The sequence below is a fragment of the Sceloporus occidentalis genome, unplaced genomic scaffold (genome assembly GCF_023333645.1).
Source record: "Sceloporus occidentalis isolate IW3139 unplaced genomic scaffold, rSceOcc1.0.p SCAF_2, whole genome shotgun sequence".
Lineage (NCBI taxonomy): Eukaryota > Metazoa > Chordata > Lepidosauria > Squamata > Phrynosomatidae > Sceloporus > Sceloporus occidentalis.
Genome location: NW_028316982.1, coordinates 75,843,951 through 75,864,950, shown reverse-complemented (window position 1 = coordinate 75,864,950; position 21,000 = coordinate 75,843,951). Strand labels below are relative to the sequence as shown.

Sequence of the window (21,000 nt, the reverse complement as noted above, 5' to 3'; positions counted from 1 at the left end):
AAAACACTCCTAGAAATGTAAATGCATGCTTCTTAGTCATGCTCAGAATGGAGGACATTGCAGAATGCCTCCTGGACAGAAAGTGGAGGCGTAGGGTGAGTCCTGGAAAAGGAGGACAAGGTCACCCTGCCAAATGTTCTAACTGTAAAGGAGGACCAGGCACTGCCAAAAATGTAGGGCACCACCCTAGAAAAAATTGAGGGCGTTCCAAAATAAAAAGCTCGAAATAGAAAGATAAATGCTTGCTTCTTAAAACTCATGCTCAGAGGACATGGTGGGATTCCTCCTCCTCCTGGACAGAAGGTGGGGATGTAGGGCAGGTCCTGAAAAGGAGGACATGATGTCTGACGATCACCTTGGTCGGGAAGGACTGAAAGTCACATACACAGACAGCACACAACTACCCCCCCCCCCCAAAAAAAAAGCAGCAGCAGCAGCAAAGCAGGGCGCCAAGCCCTTTGCAAGCCCAGGCAGAGGAGTCAGGAGCCTGGCCCCCTCCTTGGCTGCTCCTTCCTTCCTTCCTTCCTTCCCGCCAAAATTTGAGGCGGGGTAAAGACCAAAAACCCCAAAGCAGGGCCCTAGTCTCTCTCTGTCTCTCTCTGCTGCAACTCCCTCCAGTCCATCCCTAACTAAGTTGCAGGGCTGAGGCGCCTCCCAGGGAGCTAGGAAGGGGAGAAGAAGGAGGGAAAGGCGGCCAGAAGGACAGGCAGAAGGACAGGGGCTGGACCCTCCCTCCCCCGGACCTCCCCCAGAAATGTTCACCCGAGCGGTCAGCAGGCTCAGCAGAAAGCGGCCCCCCTCAGGTAAGGGCCCCCAGGTCTCTCCTCCCGTCCTCCATTCCTGGCCAGGACACAGGGGCTCCCCCAAAGCCCTCCCTTTGGAGCAGGAGCAGGTCCCACATGCTGCTTGGAGGCCCTCCATTTTGGGGCGTCTTCAGGGTGAGCAGAGGTCCTCCTCCTCCTCCTCCTGTCCTCCATGTCTATTCAGGACGGAGTCCCCAAAGCCCTCCCTTTGGAGCAGGACTAGAAGCAGGACTTTGACGCTTCCAAAGCAGCCAGGTTTGCCAGCTTTTCTCTGCCCAGCTCCCACACTTTTCTCCAAGGTGCTCCGTGTTGGTGGTGGTGTCTTCAGGGCGAGCAGAAGCCCTGCTCCTTTCTCAGGACTGTCCCCTGGTTCTGTCCAGAAGGGAATCCCCAAAGGGGCTGGGAACCCTGACTTTGCATTTCTATAGGAGTGGTTTGCACTTTTCTTTGTTCAGCTCCTCCCTTTTAGTCTGGAAACGTCCTCCATTTCGCAGTGCCTGGTCCTCCTTGACAGTTATGAGGACATCTGCTCATCCAGGGCTGGACTTCAGGGAGAAGCTGCTTCGTCCTCGAAGGCAACAAGACTTGGATTATGACTCTGCAGACCAGGGTTCGAGTCCTGGCTTGGCCACGGAAACCCGCTGGATGGCCTTGAGCAAGTCACACTCTCTCAGCCTCACAGACGAGTTGAAGAAACTGTGTGTGTGTGTGTGGTTATTTGCATGGTTAACTAAGTTATAGTTAGCAGCTTTGATTGCTGCTGCTTCTCCTTCACAGTCAGTTCCGGGAGAGCCAGACATGTCTTCCTTTCCTAGGATGTGTCCTACATTTCCTGCCTTCTGTCCAGGAGGGATTCCAAAACGTCCTCCATTTGGACTCAGAAGCATTACTTTTGATTGATATTGTCTTTTTAGCTTTTATTTGGTCATGCCCTCCATTTTTCTTGGATGCCCTACCTTTTGGGGTGCCTTGTCCTCCTTGGCGGTGAGGACATCAGATCATCCTGAGTCAGTCCAAGTTGCCCTCTCTGCCTTCTTTGATCAAGTGATGTTCCTTTTCAGGATTGATCAAAGAAGGCAGAGAGGACAACTTCTCCTTTGCTCCATTGAAGCCGCAAAAGAAGCCAGAGGAAGTGTCTAGTGGAAAGAGGAAGGTGGCTTGCTTGCTTGCTTTGGGGCTGTCTGACTCAGGCCATTGCCAGCTCACTCTCCTCCAAAAGAAAGAAAGAGAGGTCTTTTCTGTTGTGGTGTGCCTTCAAGTTGTTTCCAACTTATGGAGACTTTATCATGGGATTTTCTTGGCAAGTTTCTTCAGAAGAGGGTTTGCTGTGGCTGGCCACAGAGATATAAATACAAAGAGAGATTTGTTGTTAGTAGCCCCTTTGAGACTAGCACTTTGTCTCAAATGTGCTACAAAATGTCTCTACGTACTGATTCTGCAGACTAACACGGCTATATCTTTGAATTTGTTGTTGTGTGCCTTCAAGTCGTTTTCCAATTTAGGGCGACCAGAAGGCAAATCTGTTGTGAGGTTTTCTTAGCAAGTATCTTCAGAAGGGATGCCATTGCCATCCTCTGAGGCTGAGGAGTTTATCATACCGGGGAAAATTGGAAGTTTAAATGGGGATTATCCTGTGAAAATTGCACAATTGCTATTAAGACACGATTAAGATTTTCACACAAAGAAGTCATTATCCCAGAAATAACCAGGGAAGAACCAGGCAATAAACAGCAGCAAATCATTCACGGGATTTTCCCATAAATGATTTTCTGCGGTTTATTGCCTGGTTATTCCAGGGATAATGACACTTTAATCTCTTTTCATCATGATGTCGTGTGAAAACCTTTATCGCTATTGTGCGATTTGACTGGGATATTCCTGGGATAATGGCAGTTCAATGGTGACGTATGAAAATGTTAATCGTGAATGCACAATTTTCACATGATAATCTCAGTTTAAACTTCCAGTCTTCCCCGTGTGATAAACTCCTGAGAGAGTGTGACTTGTTCAAGCTCACCCAGTGGGTTTCCATGGCCGAGTTGGGATTCCAATCCTGTTCTTCAGATTCATAGGTCAGCGCTCAAACCACTATGCCATGTCGGCTCCAGCAATATAAAGAGATTAGTTGTTGTTTTGTGCCTGCAAGTTGTTTGGGACTTACGGTGACCCTAAGGCAAATCTGTCATGAGGCTTCCTTGACAAGGTTCTTCAGAGGGGTTTTGTCATTGCCATCCTCTGAGGCTGAGAGAGTGTGACTTGCCAAGGTCAACCAGTGGGTTTCATGGCTCCGGATTCAAAACCTGGTCTCCAGAGTCATAGTCCAATACTCAAACCACGCTACCACACAGGCTGTCCCATAAAGAGATACACTGTACTTGCTCAATATTTTGGAGTGATGAAGAACAGGGGCATTCACTCCCCTCTCTTTTTATTTAATTATTTTGGTTCTTTTTCATAAATTTCATCTATGGAGTGAGAGCGTTAAAATGCATCTGGAACTCTAAAATGGGGATTTCAACGTTTGCTTCCAGATGTGTTTATCAACCCGCCCACTCTTTTTCTTCTTCGCCTGTGAGTCAGACTTGCCGAGCTTTTCCTTCTGCTGTTAGTTTTATGACAAGAAAGAGCATCAAAAGAAGCCTTGTAACAAATGCCAGGGAGAAAGGCTGCTGCCAGTTTGCAATTAACTAATTTGTCTCTCCCAATAGAAAGTGCAGGGCATAAATTTAATAAATAATAATAGAATAGGCCAAAAACCAGCAGGAGCTCATGCAGAGCCATCCCAAGCTCAGATTGACTTCCGCTTGAATCCGCAGGCTCAGAGTATGTGAAAAATCAACTGTGCAGTAAGGAAATATTTAGGTATGGAGAAATTGCTGGGAGGATTATGAAACCATAGTCTACGTGTAAAAATAAATATCCACATGCTCATTCAGTAGCAGCTTTGGGCACTGTGCCGGCATCCATCTGGAAAAACATGTCTTCCCCCAAAAGCAAAAAACTTAGCTACATATTTAGAATCACCTGCCTACTTGAAAACCTACTTACATAGCATTTTACAGCTTCTGAAATTTGAGCTGTGATTTTATAGTACTTTGTATTCAGTACAATACTTTGTGTTGTGACAAAACTTAAATGACATGCTGTGAATAGGTGACTTTTTAGTATTTTAGAATTAGTATTTACAGTTTTTTTGTTTTCAAGTATTTTTGCTGACTGCTGTATTGTAAAAGTATGAGGTAAAAGCAAATTGAAATACGTTATTTGAATGTCCTATACGTAGAACAGATTCTTTCTATTAAAATACAGTTGGCTATTTGTATCCACAGATTCTTTATCCATGGAGTCAACCATCCATGGCTTGAAAATAGTTTTTTTAAAAATTCCCAAAAGCAAGCCTTGATTTTGCCATTTTATATAAGGAACACCATTTCACTGCATCATTATATATAATAGGACCTGAGTAGCCACAGGTTTTGGTATCCACAAGGTGTCCTGGAACAAAACTCCAGTGGGTACCAAGGGCCCACTGTAGCTTTTAGTCAAGAGTCAGATTGAATTTTTCAAAGACTGAGAAACGTTCATATTTTTACCTGAATGCAATGAGGAAGAAGGTGGCAAACAATTTACTTTATGTTATTTGGATCTTCATTTGTTTTGAATGCTTCCAAAAATCATACCCTGCACTAGGTAAATTATTCCTTAATCTTGAAATTACGAAATGTGGGTGCCAATTGCTAAGAGGGATTTAATGATCTCTTATTCTTTTATACATTTTAGAATGAAATGTTTCTGTTCCACAATTCCAATTTCAGAATTCTTTTCTGCATTGCTTGTCATCAGTGTTTTTGAAGATTATTATGCTTAGGGCAGAAAGAATATGATTTGGCGTTAAAGATCCAGGTTGTCTTTTCTTTTTTTCTATTATTGCAGAAAATGATATAAGCTTAGAAAAGATGAAACAGTATGTATATGACCAGATAGGTCACAGAGTTCACTGTTATCTTGTCAACAGGCAGGAATTTACATGTTGCTTTTGGAATCTTTTCATCTGTTTGAAAAATCTTTCCTTGATGAGGATTTCCATTGATGTATTGCTTACATGAACCATGAGATCCACTGATATGCTGTCCTTATAATTCAAAAGGTATTAAACTCACTAAAAATACTACAGGTCTCAATGGTTTTATCTGAGACTCTCAAAAAATAGGACTTTATTCTTTCTTATGCTTGTTTTCTAACTGTTCTGCTGAAGCTTTTTCATATGTATGAAGGGTCTTATCTTCCTTCTAATCCTCTACAACAGATCTTTTCTTCAAATTTTTCATAATTCTTTTTGCTGTTTTCTGAATATTTACCCATTTGCTAACATGTTATCTGAAATCTGATGTTCAAATTAAGCATGCCATTGCTAATGAATACTTTTATTTCATACAAAATGCACTTGGTTTGCAACTAACAAAGAGAGTTTGCTTTTCCTGTTGTATTTCATTTGTGTGACAAATTCAGTAGGTCAAACAATTTAAACTCAGGTCCAAAACACAATGCAGAAATAATCCCTTTTGAGTCCCCTTTAACTCAATGCTAGGGAATTCTGGGAATTGTAGGCTCAATCTTAGGGGATTTTGGGTACAGTAGTTTTGTGAGACATTAGCCTTCTCTGTCAGAAAGCTCTGGAATGAAAATAAACTACAATTCCCAGGATTCCCTAGCACTGAGCCACAGCAGTTAAAGCAGTCTCAAACTGGATTATTTCTGCAGTGTGTTTTGGACCTAAGAGTCTGGGACTGATATGTGTAAGGGAGGAGTATGTATCACTGTAGTTCACTACTGCATTTGTGAGAGAACTATGTGGTTTAAACTTCATGTTATTGTTTTCAAACATTGCGTGTGTTGCTGCTGAATGATAGCAGATGTGCTGCATGAGCAAATATCTTTTTAAGTTCTCTTCCTCAGAGTTAAAAATAATTAGCAGTAGTTTAAAAGGGATGTTTGGCGTTGTAATTTGAGCAAACCTACACATTCAGAAGTATAAGCTGTTGGAGCCCAAGAGTCCTTTCAGGAGCAACAGCTATCACAAGAAAGCACATGTTTGAAACTTCTCCAGTGACATTTGGCTACATGGAAAGTAAGGAGACTACTTCTTTAGCTGTACAGTTATGAATAATTTTCATCAGAGATTATGTTGGTGCTGTCTTATCAGCTTTTTACAGAATGCATTAGAAATAAACCTATAGGCGTAAATCTTCCATACTTAATCAAATTTCCCATCTTTTAATGAGAATGTAAATCTTATACTGTATTTTATTCTTGTGCACTACATTTATTCTATATTTTTGTACACTGCTTTAAAATCATCAGATCTAAGTAGTCTATAAACATTTGTAAGTAAACAGTAGTGCTTGAAGAGCTCTGCCTGGAAGCTCCTGGCTGCTGGTAGAACCTAACAAATTCCTTTTTCTCTGAATCCTAAACATTTTGCCTGAATCTAATATTCATGGGATTTGCTTCCAAGAATGTGTACTTAATATCATACCCTCACTATACACACCTACCTGGGAATAGGCTCCACTGAATTCTATGGGCCTTCCTTCAGACTAGAGATGCATAAGATTGGATTGTCAGTGTTTTAAAACTGGCAAGGCAGAGATGGGAACATGCCAATTGCACAGGCTCTTAGTCAATCCTGTCTAAACTCTTGGGGGCTTACTTTTTACACCGTAATTTTAGCAAATTTAATGGATAATGTGCATTCTGCTTCTGATAGCATTTTGTAGTCAATAAGAAAAAAAGGTGTATGTTTCAGAATGTAATTACTTGTCAGCATCCCTCCCCATGCATTCTGAACAATTAAGTTTTCTTTTAACCCTTTAGGTATCAAATGCAGAGGCCATGTGTAGAGGGAGGAGTCGTAACAGAGGTCTGATGTGCTACTAGTCCTGGGTCCACTCATATAGATACACATGAGAAAGCATAGTGGGTGTTTCTGTTGAATGGAAAGTATGTGTGGATCTGTCATATGCATATTTTGCTCTCTACGTGAGTTCTCATGCAACATGAGCAGGCTAAGGGGAGGAGGAGTGGATTGGTGCATGAGAGTCATGTGCAGGTGTCTCATTGTTGATACTAGACTGTTGCCATAATATTTATGTAGTTGGAAACACCATAATCCTCATCAGGGTAAAGCTAATCCTAACGCAGAATCATTGGAAGCAATTACATGAGTTTGTTATGAATAACTTAAGTCCCATCGAAACTACAGCTGGACTGAGATCTATTACTGCTGAATGCAGATGTAGCAACCCAAGTACTGCACTCCTGTGTGCAGTGTGCACTTATCTGAGAATAAGTCACATTAAATAGAACCTATTTTGGTAAACATGTACATGGCAGATATTTTTTTAAAAATGTATTTGAAAACATCTTAAGAATTACGGTAGATATGTGAATTGCTGGTGCCATTAATAAACCACAACATAGTTTCAACATAAACTATCTTGTGGTTTCTTATGCGCACCAAAAGTCCAAGATCCAAGTCTTAAGATGTTTCAAACACACCAAACAGTCGTGTAATCAGGGAACGTCTACTGCAACACACTGATAGAAAAATTGCGGCTATCTTGTATTTACACAAGAAGAAATGCATCTTTACATTCAGCATTTTAGTTGGATAAAGGCCCAACTATAAATGTGACATCTGCCATTCTAGCAGAATCAAGCAAACACAAATCCAGTGTTGCTTCTGTGTCAGATATTCCTACTAAACAGCTTCCTGAGATACATCAACTAAAACAAGTACTACCACAAGAAGATCAAAAGCTAAATCTTGGTGAAACTATGAACCACTTCCCAGTTCTTGGGATTCAATAAGTCTTCAATAGCCAAACAAGGGGAATTATCAAGCCTCAAGGAAATTCTTTGATCCACTATCTAGCTTTAAAATTTAAATGAGAGAGGGTGTTGCGAAAAGGAACAAAAAAGAGAAGATGGATGAATTAGGCATGATACTAAATATGTTCATAACTACTTCTGCTGTGTTTTTAAATATATGCTAAGAATGGGAGAGGGAAGACTTTCATCACAGTTTCAGCGGGTGGGTGGGAGGTTTGAAAGCTTTCATCGCTAGCCATGATTCTAATAAAATCCCACCCAAACCCCATGGCATTTAGTCTTAGAAAAAGCTTTTCTCTAAAGCTTAGCATTTTCTCCAAAGCCATTTACAACTGGGGTAAGAATTTCAGGACTCCGGTTCGGAGGGATAATATTATTGCCAATATCAAATTTTTAAAATATCCAAATATGTTTGTCAGTGACCTATTTAATATCATGTCTACTTTGATTCTAAGCAATAATAGGCCAACTCCTATATATCTTTGTAATCCTATTTTATTATTATTATTATTAACCTTTATTTATAAAGCGCTGCAAATTTACACAGCGCTGTACATACAATCTTTTTAATTAAATGGTTCCCTGCCCTCAGGCTTACAATCTAAAAAGACATGACATAAAAGGAGAAGGGAAAGGTGGTGGGGCTAGTAGGCTAATACATATAAAGTACATAGCAATACAGGAAATGGTTCGATAAAACAGGCATCAAAAGAACATCATATAGCAAGCGACAATTATGCAATGCCTGGGAACACTTCTCTGAACAGAATGGTCTTCAACTCTGTTTTGAAGCTGGTTAAAGAAGTGATGGCTCTTGCTCGCAGGGGAAGAAGGTTCCAGGAGTGAGGGGCACCAAGTGAAAAGGGGCGAATCCGAGATGGGGCAGAGGAAATCCTGGGCTGGGACAGCAGACCTTGACTACCAGAACGGAGGGCCCGACTGGGAAGGTGAGGAGAAAGAAGGTCTGATAAGTAAGGAGGGGCCAGTCCATGGAGGGCTTTAAACGTCGACAGCAGGAGCTTGTACTGAATGCGGAAAGGGAGTGGGAGCCAGTGAAGGGATGCCAACACACGAGAGATGTGGTCAGAGCGGTGGACGGATGTGATAATGCGTGCAGCTGAATGCTGGACAGAGATTAAAGGACGGAGGTGAGAAAGAGGAAGCCCAGCCAGGAGGACGTTACAGTAATCAAGTCGTGAGATCACTAGGGCATGGACCAGGAATGAGATCCGTTTTGTATTTTTCCTCCTAGATTAGAGCTAATGCATCAGACCCAGAGTTTAGGACCACTAAATTCAGGCCATGAGAGAGCTCCTATAACTTACAATTTCAAAACTTAAAGTTTAAACTTTAATGCTTAAATCTCAAGGCATAAGGCGCTGTCTCTGTTTTCAAGTCACACTGTTGCACAATGGCATAAGCTGTACTTTATGGTTTGTATTTCTCCTCAAGTATATTTTATTTGGTTTATAAAATATTAATACATGTTTTCCAGTAGTATTAACAATATATCCAGCATATGCAGAAGATAACTAACAAATAGCAATCTCATTAGTCACATCCTTTCCATTAAAAAAAAAGATTCAGAGGACTTCCGGTGGTATGGCGGCGCCTTGATCACCTCCGACGAGAAACTCCGGAGGAGGGATCGCGGTTTCGCGGCGACGGGAGCGGTGGGGTAAGGTACCACCGACTCAGAAGTATCCCCCCGATAAAGGGGAGGCAGAGGGGCTCACTAGAAGAACCGGTGCTTCTCAAAAACTTGCCGATCCTCCATTTACTGGAGGGCTAGGACGGAGGAGCTGCACGGAACAGGAGCGACCACGGCCGCGAAAAGCAAACACAAGCCGCGGCTTGTGTTGAGTGCAACGCCACCACTTTTTAAAAGTATCTGTGCTATATAAACTTTTTGAGATCACCCGAACCCTACCAGAGAACGGAGTCCTCACAAAGGTGCCACTTTAACTTCTCATAATTTGGCTTCTTGCGGAGGAGAAGGGCGTGAATCAAGGGGCATCCTAATTGGATCTACAAGAGAAGGTCCCGCGTTCTCTTGTTACTTTTGTTGTGATTCAGGGCTCAAGACTTTATTTGCCTTACCAACTGCTATTTTACTACCTACTCCTGGAGATTATCCGGTTGGGCTCTGGTTTACTCCAAGGAGGGCCACTTTCCTACTAAAAAACTGAGACGCGACCGGACTGGGGCTCTTTGCCAACTGTTTGAGAGATTGAAACTGAGCCCGCAGAGGAAAGGCTAAGATATTGATCAATGTTTGGGGCATACTTCTAAGGGAGGACTGATTGTCGGATTGGGAACACTGTGTCAAGTTGGAGGAGCTCTTTCTCTTTTCTCTTTTTCTTTTATGCTGGTTGACTACAGTGTTCTCACTGTCACTCTAGTTGCTGTTCATTTGAACTTAAACTCTGATCTAAACAGCGCTTTTTCCGTTGGGCAAGCTGGGACTGAATACAGTGAAGAGAGAGTGGATGTGACACCTCCACCACTTTGCTGAAACTTACTCTCGCCATTTCTTCTGATTGTGTATTGGAAACTCAGTCTCTAACTGAATAGAGACAGAAACCACCTGAACGGACAAGACCAGCTGTTCCTAATTAGCCTGAAGGCCAACTGATAAGAAGAGTAGGAGGAAGTGTTGAAACCAGGAGAGACTTAAGCCTTTTTTTCTCTCTTCTCTCTCTCTCTTTGTGGTTTTCCCCCCGCCCTCCTTTTCTCTTGGTCCCTTATTTCTACCCCAATACTACAAACAAAAAAGGAGGAGAAAAAAAACACCTTCTTACCGTTACCAATTAGAACTGCTTGACTTGATCTCTCATTGAGACTGGTTCTCTATTGCTGAGACCTTAATTTACCTGGCGGTGACAGATTTTCCCTAAATAGATTAGAAGCAAATTTTTGTCTTTCTTTGCTTTCTCTCCCCCTATGCCTGAAAACTAACCCTCACTTGACTTGGAAGGAATATTGAGAACTTTGTGTAAGTGGTTTGATACTGTTGATTAAGATATGTATGCTGATGTTGTTGCTGTAACCTTTACTGGATTTCTGAATTGCTGATTGTTGTATATTAATCAGCTTTGGGGAAGTATCCTTCTTACTAAGAAAATTAATAAGGGGAATATAGGGGATAGAGGGAGTGAGGGGAGGAGGGTAGAATTAACATTGGAATGTCCATTTAGAGAAAGCAACTTTAAGAACAGAAGGAGTAACCAAGTTTGTAAAAATCTCCCTGGCAAGGTGAAGACTATTGATATTCTTTCTTCAATCTAATAACTATACATACCTGGTTGACTATAATAACTAGAGGCTTTTGGGTTTGAATTGACTTTCCTTTTTGAGAAAATCTTCACATCTGCCCCTCTTGGTCTGTATATTTCCTTTAAGGAATTAAGCTTAACGCTCCCTTGTTGTTACATATAGGGGGGTTATATCTAAAGGGGTTTTTTTCCCCCCTCTCTTCCATTTCCAGGGATTTAGGAGAGTGGTACTAGGCAAGGGAATTTAGTAGTTAACTGATAGGCACCAGGGGGACAAATCAAATCCTATTTAAATAAGGAAACTATATAGGAAAACTGAATCTAGACTAGAGTTATTATTTTTTATTTATTTATCTTCTGGTTGATACAGACAGTAAGTCTGTCTTTTATTACACTCGAGTAGTAAATCTTCTTTTTGTTTTAAGATGATGAATACCAGAAGAAACGCAAACACAAACCCAGGCCAACCAGGGAACGCTAGGAGAACCTCAGTTGAATCAATATCTAAACCTCAAGAACAAAATGATCAATTAATTGAGGAAATGAGAAGACTTCAACAAGAAACAAGCAAAGAGATACAGGCTTCGAAAGTTGAAATAAATTTACGATTGGACAAAATTGAAAATGAATTTGGATTAATTAATGGGAAAATTAAAAATCTGACGGAGGAAATAAAGAAAGTTGAGGAGAAGGTCGAATTGGTGGAAAAAGACCGTGAAGAAGATGAAGATACTATTCTGAGAATTTTAGTCAAACAAAGAGAGAATTGTCTAAAATTAAGAGGCCTTAGAGAAAATGTGAATGAAAACTTGTATGTCCTCTTGTGTCCAATCTTAGCAAACTTCATAAACGAACCAGAAGAGCAATTTCCTTGGGAAATTGATCGGGCCTACAGGATTAATTCCAGAATTGCTAAACTGAAAAGCTTGCCACGCGACGTTGTCGTATATTTTGTAAGGAAGCAAACGAGAGATCTTGTCCTCAACCAAAGCTACACATCTAAGTTGACAATTGAAGGCCAAGAAATAGCAATTTTGAAGGACATCCCGAGTAAAATTTTGAAGAAGCGTAAAGAGTACAAATGTTTAACTGATGTTCTAAAACAAAATAAAATTCCATTTAGATGGGAAGAAATTGAAGGACTTACCGTCACTTGGAACCAGAGGAAAGTCAGACTGAACTCAGTTGAAAGAGCGAAATTGTTCTTGAGAGGACTGAAAGATGATCTGGAAAAGAAGGAAGAGGGAGGGGGGGACGATAAAGGTGGGGGCCCTGAATAAATACTATTAATTTTTGAATTATACTCTGAATAGGTTTTAATATTACTTTTTTTCCTATTCCCCTTTCCTCTTGCTCTTTAGATTAAAATTGCTTGTCAAAGGCTGTTTTCCCAATAAAATTTACTATTCGAACCTATTACAACGTAACCTTTTTTGGCTTTAATTCCAGTTTGAATTAAAATCCCGTTAAGATGAAAATACTATCCTGGAACGTGAAGGGAATGAACTCACCCCAGAAAAGAAAGAAAGTATTCCTTTTTCTAGAAAGACATAAAGCCGATATCGTCTGCCTTCAGGAGACACGCATTAGAATTAGGGATGCTAAGCTAATTAAGTACCCCAAAATTGGTAAGGAATTCACTACATCTTATGGGAAAAGCAAGAGAGGAGTGGCCTTATACATTAGAGACCATATTGAGTCTAAATTAATTTTTGAAGACCCCAATGGTTATTTTGTGGGGGTTGAAATCATTCAAAATGGGGAAAAACTTTTGATTATAGGGATCTACTCCCCTCAGGAAAGGAAAGGTTCCTTCTACTCTAAACTGCACAGGAAAATATGGAATTATGAATATGAAAATATAGTTATGGTGGGGGATTTCAACGGGGTGATAGACCCCCCTCTAGATAGAAAATCTGGTAAGATTATAAAAGTCAACCAAGGGAAATTGCCCCAAAATTTTTTTGAGTTAAAAGAGGATTTTTTGCTAATTGACATATGGCGCCATTTGTACAATGACAAAAAAGGCTTTACTTTTTTTTCGGAAAGGCATGAATCCTTAGCAAGAATTGACCTCTGCTTAGTATCTAATACCTTGATCAGAGATGTAACCAGTATGGAAATTCTTAATAGAGTTGTGTCAGACCATAACCCTCTTATGATTACATTTAAAGAAGTAAGGAAGAATAAGGCATGGTTTTTTAATGAAGAACTGCTGAAAGACAAAACTATAATTAAAAAAGGAAAAGAATGGTTAAACTTCTTCTTTGCAGAAAACCTGAACGGAGAGGTTAAAAATAGTGTAGTATGGGATGCTTGCAAAGCCTCCATTAGGAGCTTTTTTACCCAGCAAAACATAATCTGGCATAAACAGAAGAGTAAACTAAGAAATAATTTGAACAAAACCCTGAAAGAAAAAGAAGAGGCTTTAAAGAAACAACCAAAGAATAAATTAATCCAAAAAGATATTCAAATTCTAAAGAAACAATTGGATTTAGAAATTACTCTAGAATTAGAAAGGAGACTAAAAATGGTGAAGCAAAAAAATTTCGAACAAGCAAATAAAACAGGTAAATGGCTTGCATTCCAATTAAGGAGGCATAGGGAAAAGAAACTTATTAACAAAATAAAGAAAGGAGAAGTAATACTTACCCAACAAGAAGTCATCAAAAAAGAGTTCCAGCACGTCCACGAGAATCTGTATAAGGAGAGAACAATAGAATTAATTAAAATAGAAGAATATTTAGATGCAGCAAAACTTCAAAACATCCCGGAGAAGTGGAAAAGAGAATTAAACAAGCCAATTCAAAGAGAAGAAATATGGGAAGCAATTTGTAAAGCAAAAAATGGGAAGGCACCAGGAAACGACTGTCTTCCAATATCTTTCTATAAAGCTTTTATCGAAGAAGTAGTTCTCCCTCTCCAGCAGATTATGAATGGAGTTCTAGCAAATAATCAAGATGATCTACCTAAATCATGGAAAGAAGCAGACATATCAATAATCCTGAAAGAGGGGAAGGATCCTGAAAACCCTAGCAATTATAGACCAATATCATTACTAAATAATGATTATAAGCTACTAGCCGCTATTCTATCTAAGAGATTGAAAAAATGTTTGGCGGAAATGGTTGGAGAGGAGCAGAGGGGCTTCCTGCCGAACAGGCAAATCAGAGATAATACAAGACTTGTTATTGATATATTAGAATTCTATGAAAAACACAATGAAAAAAAGATTGGTTTGTTATTCTTGGATTTTGAAATAGCTTTTGATTCGGTTAATTGGAATTTTATGCTGGCAATATTGCAGAAAATTGACATAGGTCCAAATTTTTTTAATTGGGTTTCAAAAATATATTCTAACCAAAGCGCTCAAATTAGAATCAATAAGGATAAAACAAATAAAATTAAAATTCAAAGAGGTACACGGCAGGGCTGTCCTCTCTCCCCTCTACTGTTTCTGCTAACAATAGAAATCTTGATTAAAAAAATCAGGGAGGAATCAAAAATACAAGGAGTTAAATTAAGGAACTCAAAAATCAAAATTAGAGCATTCGCAGACGATGTGGTTATTTTTGTGGAAGACCCGATAAATAATGGCTTCCGGGCGGGTCACGGGGTTGAGACGGCCATGGTCGCCTTGGTCGATGATCTCCGTCTGAGCATCGACAGGGGAAGCGTGTCCCTGTTGGTGCTCTTGGACATCTCAGCGGCTTTCGATACCATAGACCATGGTATCCTTCTGGGGCGCCTGGCGGAGGTTGGGATCGGGGGCACTGCGCTCCAGTGGTTCCGGTCCTACCTCTCTGGGAGGTCCCAGTTGGTGCAGCTGGGAGACGTGTGCTCCAGCGAGCGGGCCCTTAAAACTGGGGTCCCTCAAGGAGCCATTCTGTCTCCCATGCTATTTAACATTTACATGAAACCGCTGGGAGAGATCATCCGGAGACATGGGGCGCGGGGTTATCAGTACGCTGATGACACCCAGATTATTTTCTCTATGTCTCCGACTGATGCAGTGACCGGGGATGGCGTCTCTCCTCTCGTGGCCTGTCTGGAGTCAGTAATGGACTGGATGAGGAAAAACCGACTCAAACTAAATCCAGAGAAAACGGAGGTACTAGTGATAGGTTCCCCCGGTCCGGGAATGGCGGTGGTTCCACCTGTCCTGAACGGGGTCACGCTCCCTGTGAAGGACTCCGTGCGCAGTCTGGGAGTGCTTCTTGATTCATCGCTTCATCTAACTGCTCAGGTGAATGCGACGGTCAAGAGCACCTGTTATCAGCTTCGGCTGATCCGCCAGCTGCGCCCATACCTGGACCGGAGGGACCTAGAAACTGTTGTACATGCCCTGGTAACTTCGAGATTGGACTTCTGCAACGTACTCTACATGGGGCAACCCTTATACCAAACTCGGAAGCTTCAATTGGTACAGAATATGGCAGCCCGGCTGGTCACTGGTGCTACCAGGACCAGCCATATAACACCTATACTTAAAGACCTTCACTGGTTGCCTATTCGTTTCCGAGCTCAATATAAGGCGTTGGTTATTACCTATAAAGCCCTAAATGGCTTGGGCCCAGGATTTCTGAAGGACCGCCTCTCCCCGTACAATCCGCCTCGCACCCTCAGAACATCTGGGCAGCAATTGCTGAAGGTGCCAGGGGCTAGGCTAGCTTCTACCTCTAGAAGAGCCTTTTCCACAGCTGCCCCTGCCCTCTGGAACACGCTGCCCATCGAGCTCCGCGCATCTACTACCCTGGCCCAATTTAGGAAGGATCTTAAGACCTTCCTATTTAAGCAGGCATTCCCCGACTAAACATCCTGTGGGCCTCCCTCCTCTTCCGTGGCCATGAGGATGGGCTAATGGGGCTTTTATTGTTATTTTAAAATTGTATTGGTATTGATGTTGCTGTGTTTTTAACCTGTATCTGTTGCACTGTTGCATTTGTAAGCCGCCCTGATCTTTTTGGAAGGGCGGGATATAAATAAAGATTTTATTATTATTATTATTAATATTGTAAAAGTGATGGAAATACTGGAAGAATTTGGTAAAATATCGGGATGTATAATTAATAAAAACAAATCGAATATTTTAACAAAAAACATTTAAAAAGAGGAAGAAATCAAACTAGGTAAACTAACAAACATCAATATAGTCAACAAAGTCAAATATTTGGGGATTGATATTACAAAGAAATCCACAGAATTATTTGAAAATAACTATTCAAAAATTTGGAAAGAAATAAAAAAAAGACCTAATTAAGTGGAATAGACTAAACATTTCTCTGTTGGGAAGAATAGCTGCGATTAAAATGAATGTCCTCCCAAGAATGCTTTATCTATTCCAAACAATACCTATCATTACAACTGGGAAAATTTTTAAAAACTGGAACAAAGACATCTCAGATTTCATTTGGAGAGGGAGAAAGCCAAGAATCAAAGTAAAAAACATGCAAGATAAAAATGAAAGAGGAGGTTTGAGCTTACCTTCTCTGAAATTATATTACGATTCATGCGGTTTAGTTTGGATTAAAGAATGGGTAACTCTGGAGAATAAAGTATTATTAGATTTAGAAGGAGATGATTTAAAGGCGGGATAGCATGCTTATATAGTATATGGTAACAACATGAAGAACAAATCATTTGTAGCTCATGCAATTAGACGCCCCCTCTTTGAGATTTGGACTAAATACAAGAGACATATCCTTTCCAAAATTTGCGGGTGGGTATCCCCACATGAAGCCATGTGTAGGAAAGAATCGAGTGCAGGGACTAGATGGCTCAAATACGAAGATTTATGGGGTAAGAAGGAAGGAAAAATAATTTTGAAAACTAGGGAGGAATTAATTCAAGAAGAGGATGATATAAATATTAACTGGTTTACATACAGACAAATTAATGAAAGATTTCGGATGGATGCAAAAACATATGGATTTGAAACAGATATTAAAAATGTAGAACTGGGAAAAATTTTATATTGGGAAAAGGAAAAGCTAATTAGGAAAATTTATGAATACCTTTTATCCCTGGAAATGGAAGACGAAACGGTCAAAGATCAGATGATCAAATGGGCTACCTGTATAGGACACCCAATTATGTTAGATCAATGGACAAAGGTGTGGAAGGATCTAAAGAAACTAACCCTCTCTCAAAATATTACAGAAAACTTTTATAAAATGATGTATTTTGGTACCTTTCACCCTATAAATTAGCTAAGATCTATAAAACAAAGAAAGATATTTGTTGGAAATGCAAAACGAAAAAGGGGACATTCTTCCACTGTTGGTGGGAGTGCTGTAAGGCAAAATTGTTTTGGAAAATGATCAACAATTCAATTAACCACATACTAGGAACAAATTTAACCCTAAGGCCCGAGCTATACCTACTAGGGATGATGGATGAAAAAATTAAGAAAGAAGATGAAAAAGCGGTATTTTATATGGTCTCCCTAGCGAGAATCTGTTACGCCCAACTATGGAAGAGTGAGTTAACTCCTTCTTATGAAGAATGGCTATTAAAATTATATGAGGGTATAGGTATGGACATCTTGACCCAGGCAATGAAAAATGAATGTGGGATAGAAATATTAGATAACTGGAAAAAGTTAATAATTTTCTTTGAAAAAGAATGGGGTAAAGAAGCGACCTTAAGTTTACACTAAAAGTTACTATTTGTCTGTAATAGAATTTGTAATATTCAGCCAATCTCCACTGAAAAGTGGCATGAAATTCTCTTGTATATTTGTACGCTAATAAGTATACTCGATAGGTAAGAAATATCTTAGATAAAGAAGTGTTAATGGATCGCCAAATACTAACACTTTAAATCCTATTGGTAGGGAGGAAGTCATTTGTTGGTCTTTGTCTTGTTTAGTGTTAAATGTTTGTTTGGAGTAAGGTGAGATAGGTTGTAAGGATTGAATCTGGTATATTAGATGTATTTTGCGTGTTTTTTGTTTTATTATAAGATCTGTTTGGATGTAGGTTTGGATGTATGTATTTATGTATTTTTGTAATTTTGGTTTGTTTTCTTTTTTTCTTTTTATTATCATTTCTTTTTTTAATCCAATAAAATTAAAAAAAAAAAAAGATTCAGCCTCAAATGACACACTGTTTTGTGACTCTTTCATGATATCTTAAGATACTGTTTCTCTCACCTGTACAATATTTGTAGTAATACAGCAACACAATACATGGTGTAACAGACAGAATGATATAGATTCAGAAAAAGCACCACTGTCAAGAATGAGAATATGTTATGACTGGTTTGGACAGAGTTAAAGTAAATGCTTTAGAATTTGCATAATGGAACTTGAAGATTTTATGGAAACCTCATGATATTCTGGAAGGTGGTGATTTCAATTTGTTTGTTCCTATGTTTTTCTTCCTAAATGCAAGGTTGATGATATGAAGGACCAGCAGCATATTTTTTTAGTCATCCAGAACCCAGCCCTGTTCCTAGGTGTCCCATTTATGGCTGTGGCTAGAATGATTTTGCATTGGTTAGTTGGCATTGACTACATTGATTTGAATGTTTTCTGGAGAAGGCAGACCTGGTGTCTATCACACATGTTTTGTTCACACCTAGATTAGGTTACAGCAGCATGCTGTACATACCATTGTCTCTGAATAGTGTTCAGAAACTGCATCTACTGAGAAATGCAGCTGCTAGGATAATATAATGGACCAGATATTTGGGACACATTGTGTCTTCAAGTTGCCTGTTTGATTTATGGTGATTGCCTGATTTATATAGGATTTTCTTAGGTGGTTTTGCCAGTTCCTTTCTTTGAAATATAGCCTACAGCACCTGATATTCATTGGCACTCTCCCATCCAAGTACTAACCAGGGATGATCCTTCTTGGCTTCCAAGATCAGGCAGGACTTTAGAGTATTTAGGATCTTGGAACATATTACTCATACTCTTCCATCTACATTGACTCCCAGGCTCATTCCCGCTACGAAAAAAAGCAAATTGCTGATCAAATTATATGACTGTTGTTCCCATTTGAAACCGGTTATGATGCTGGTGTGATTGATTGCAATCTCAATGAAGCGAGGCAAATGCAAAAAAACCCGCTTTTTTCTGACAGTAGTTTCAAAGTGGTTCTTTTGAAAAGAATAGATTCCAAAGAGTGTTCAGCAAATGGGAATGACAGATCTGAATAGCATCATTCTGGAGGGGAGGGATGAACTGCAGAAGGGTGTTTACCATTCCTTGCCAGTTTTTTGGAGATGTCACACATCCCCTCCCCCAGTGCTGCCTTTTTACTTGTTGGTGTGACCTATGGGTGCTTTTAAAAAAAAGTAATTGATGAATCGATTGAATGATTTCGCAACTACTAGCAAAGGCAAGTAGTTGCTAAACTGTTATATCAATTCTGCGATCAATTTTTTAAAAATAAAAATCACCTATTGGTCACACCTATTTGCCTTGCCTTCCTCTCATCTTCCTCCTCCTTCTCCTCTTCCTTTTTCTCAGGACCTTCACTCTTCCCTGCTTCCCTCTCTTCCTCTTTTTCCTCCTCATCAGGACCCTCACCTTTCCTTGCCTCCCTCTCTTCCTCCTCCTCGTCTTCTTCCTCAGTGCCCCCACAATCCCTTGTCTTCCTCTTCGCTTAGTCTTCCTCACACAGCCCTAGTCCCTCCATGGAGTAGCCCAGCTCCCTAGGCAAGGGGCGTAACAGTAGTCCAGAGTCGGGCCGGGCCAAGCAACACAGTGTGAGGGATCTTCAAGGCTTGCTGCACCTTGGCCAGAGTTGTTGGGAGCCACCAGGGGCCATAGCCGGCCACAAAAAATGGCTGCCGGCCCCACAATGGGGTGCTCCAGCAGGTCATCCCACAGCTGACTGTCACCTCCAAGGAGGAAGGAGAGGAGGGAGAGGTGAAGAAGAGTCCATCCGGGTTGCCGGAAGGCGGTGGGGGAGGAAACCCACCAGGTACCCCACGGAGGAAGGCAGGCAGGGATGGCAAGGGAAACCCACCTCTGCCCGTGGGTCCTTTGCCCTCAGGCTTGGTCCTCCTTCTCCAGGACATGCCCTCCATTTCAGCTTTTTGAACATTTCAGCCTTCTGTAGCATGTTCCTCCTCCTCCTCTGCCCCCCCAGGCTTGTCAAAAGTCTGGGCTGCTGCTTACGTCATGGATGATTGACATGCATTTTGAAGTGGTGCAACTAGTGGGGATGATAATCATGCCAAAAAAGAAATGAAAAAATTGGGGTAAGAAAAGAAATGCTTTCATAGTGGGAACCAGGGACCTTTTGGAATCAATTTCCAACACAAAGCTAAAGCGAATCAGGAATCGATTTAACTGCAAATGGGAATGAGCCCCAGTTTGTTTGCAGTAATACCCATGCTCTATAATTCCCTTCTTTGTGATGTATATCTAATTCTTTCCTTGTTTTTGTTTGTTACATTTTGTAAAATCTATTTATTGTAAATAAATGAATATATGTTTTTATAAATAAATGATTAATGAGAGTGTATTTTCTTTTCCCAATTTTGATGGACAGAGCTGACTTTCTTTGATTTATAGATTTTTAATTTTTTTGTTGTGTTGTTTTACTGTTCTTATTGTATTTTAAGTTGCTGGACATGTACTGTATAGGAGGCCCTTGGGTCAAAAACTATCATCATTCCTTCTAATAAATCAACTATGTTGAGTAACTAATGGGACTGTAGTCAAAACATGGCCACTGAGGGCCAAACTACACATTAAAGGAGAGCCTGGAAATGTTACTTTTAAAATAACTCCTGGAATACTTCATCTCTAAGCTGCATCTGCGCTGTAGAAATAATGCAGTGTGATACTGCTTTAAATGCCATGGCTCAATGGGAATTGTATTTTTTTTGTGATACCAGAGAAGGCTAAATATCTCACAAAACTACAAACCCCAGAATTCCATAGCACTGAGTCATGGCAGTTAAAGTAGTGTCAAACTGTATTAATTCTGCAGTGCAGATGCAGTCCTAGTATGCTGCATTTTGAGTCCAAAAAAACTAGTGTTCCAGGCTCTGTAATAAACAGACAGAGT

General features: G+C 40.4%; 1 protein-coding gene across 3 annotated transcripts in view; it reads left to right on the top strand.

Annotated features, from left to right (window-relative positions):
• The first annotated feature begins 645 nt into the window (after positions 1-645).
• The window catches only part of RGS10 (regulator of G protein signaling 10), a 44,006-nt gene continuing 23,651 nt past the window's right edge, over positions 646-21,000 (top strand). For all 3 annotated transcript variants that reach the window (XR_016279817.1, XM_089507821.1, XM_089507820.1), the window contains exon 1: positions 646-803. Coding sequence is in view for 2 of the 3 variants with exons in the window: in XM_089507821.1 (XP_089363947.1) it covers positions 755-803 (49 nt within the window). In the remaining variant the exon portion in view is untranslated. The remainder of the gene's footprint in view (positions 804-21,000) is intronic.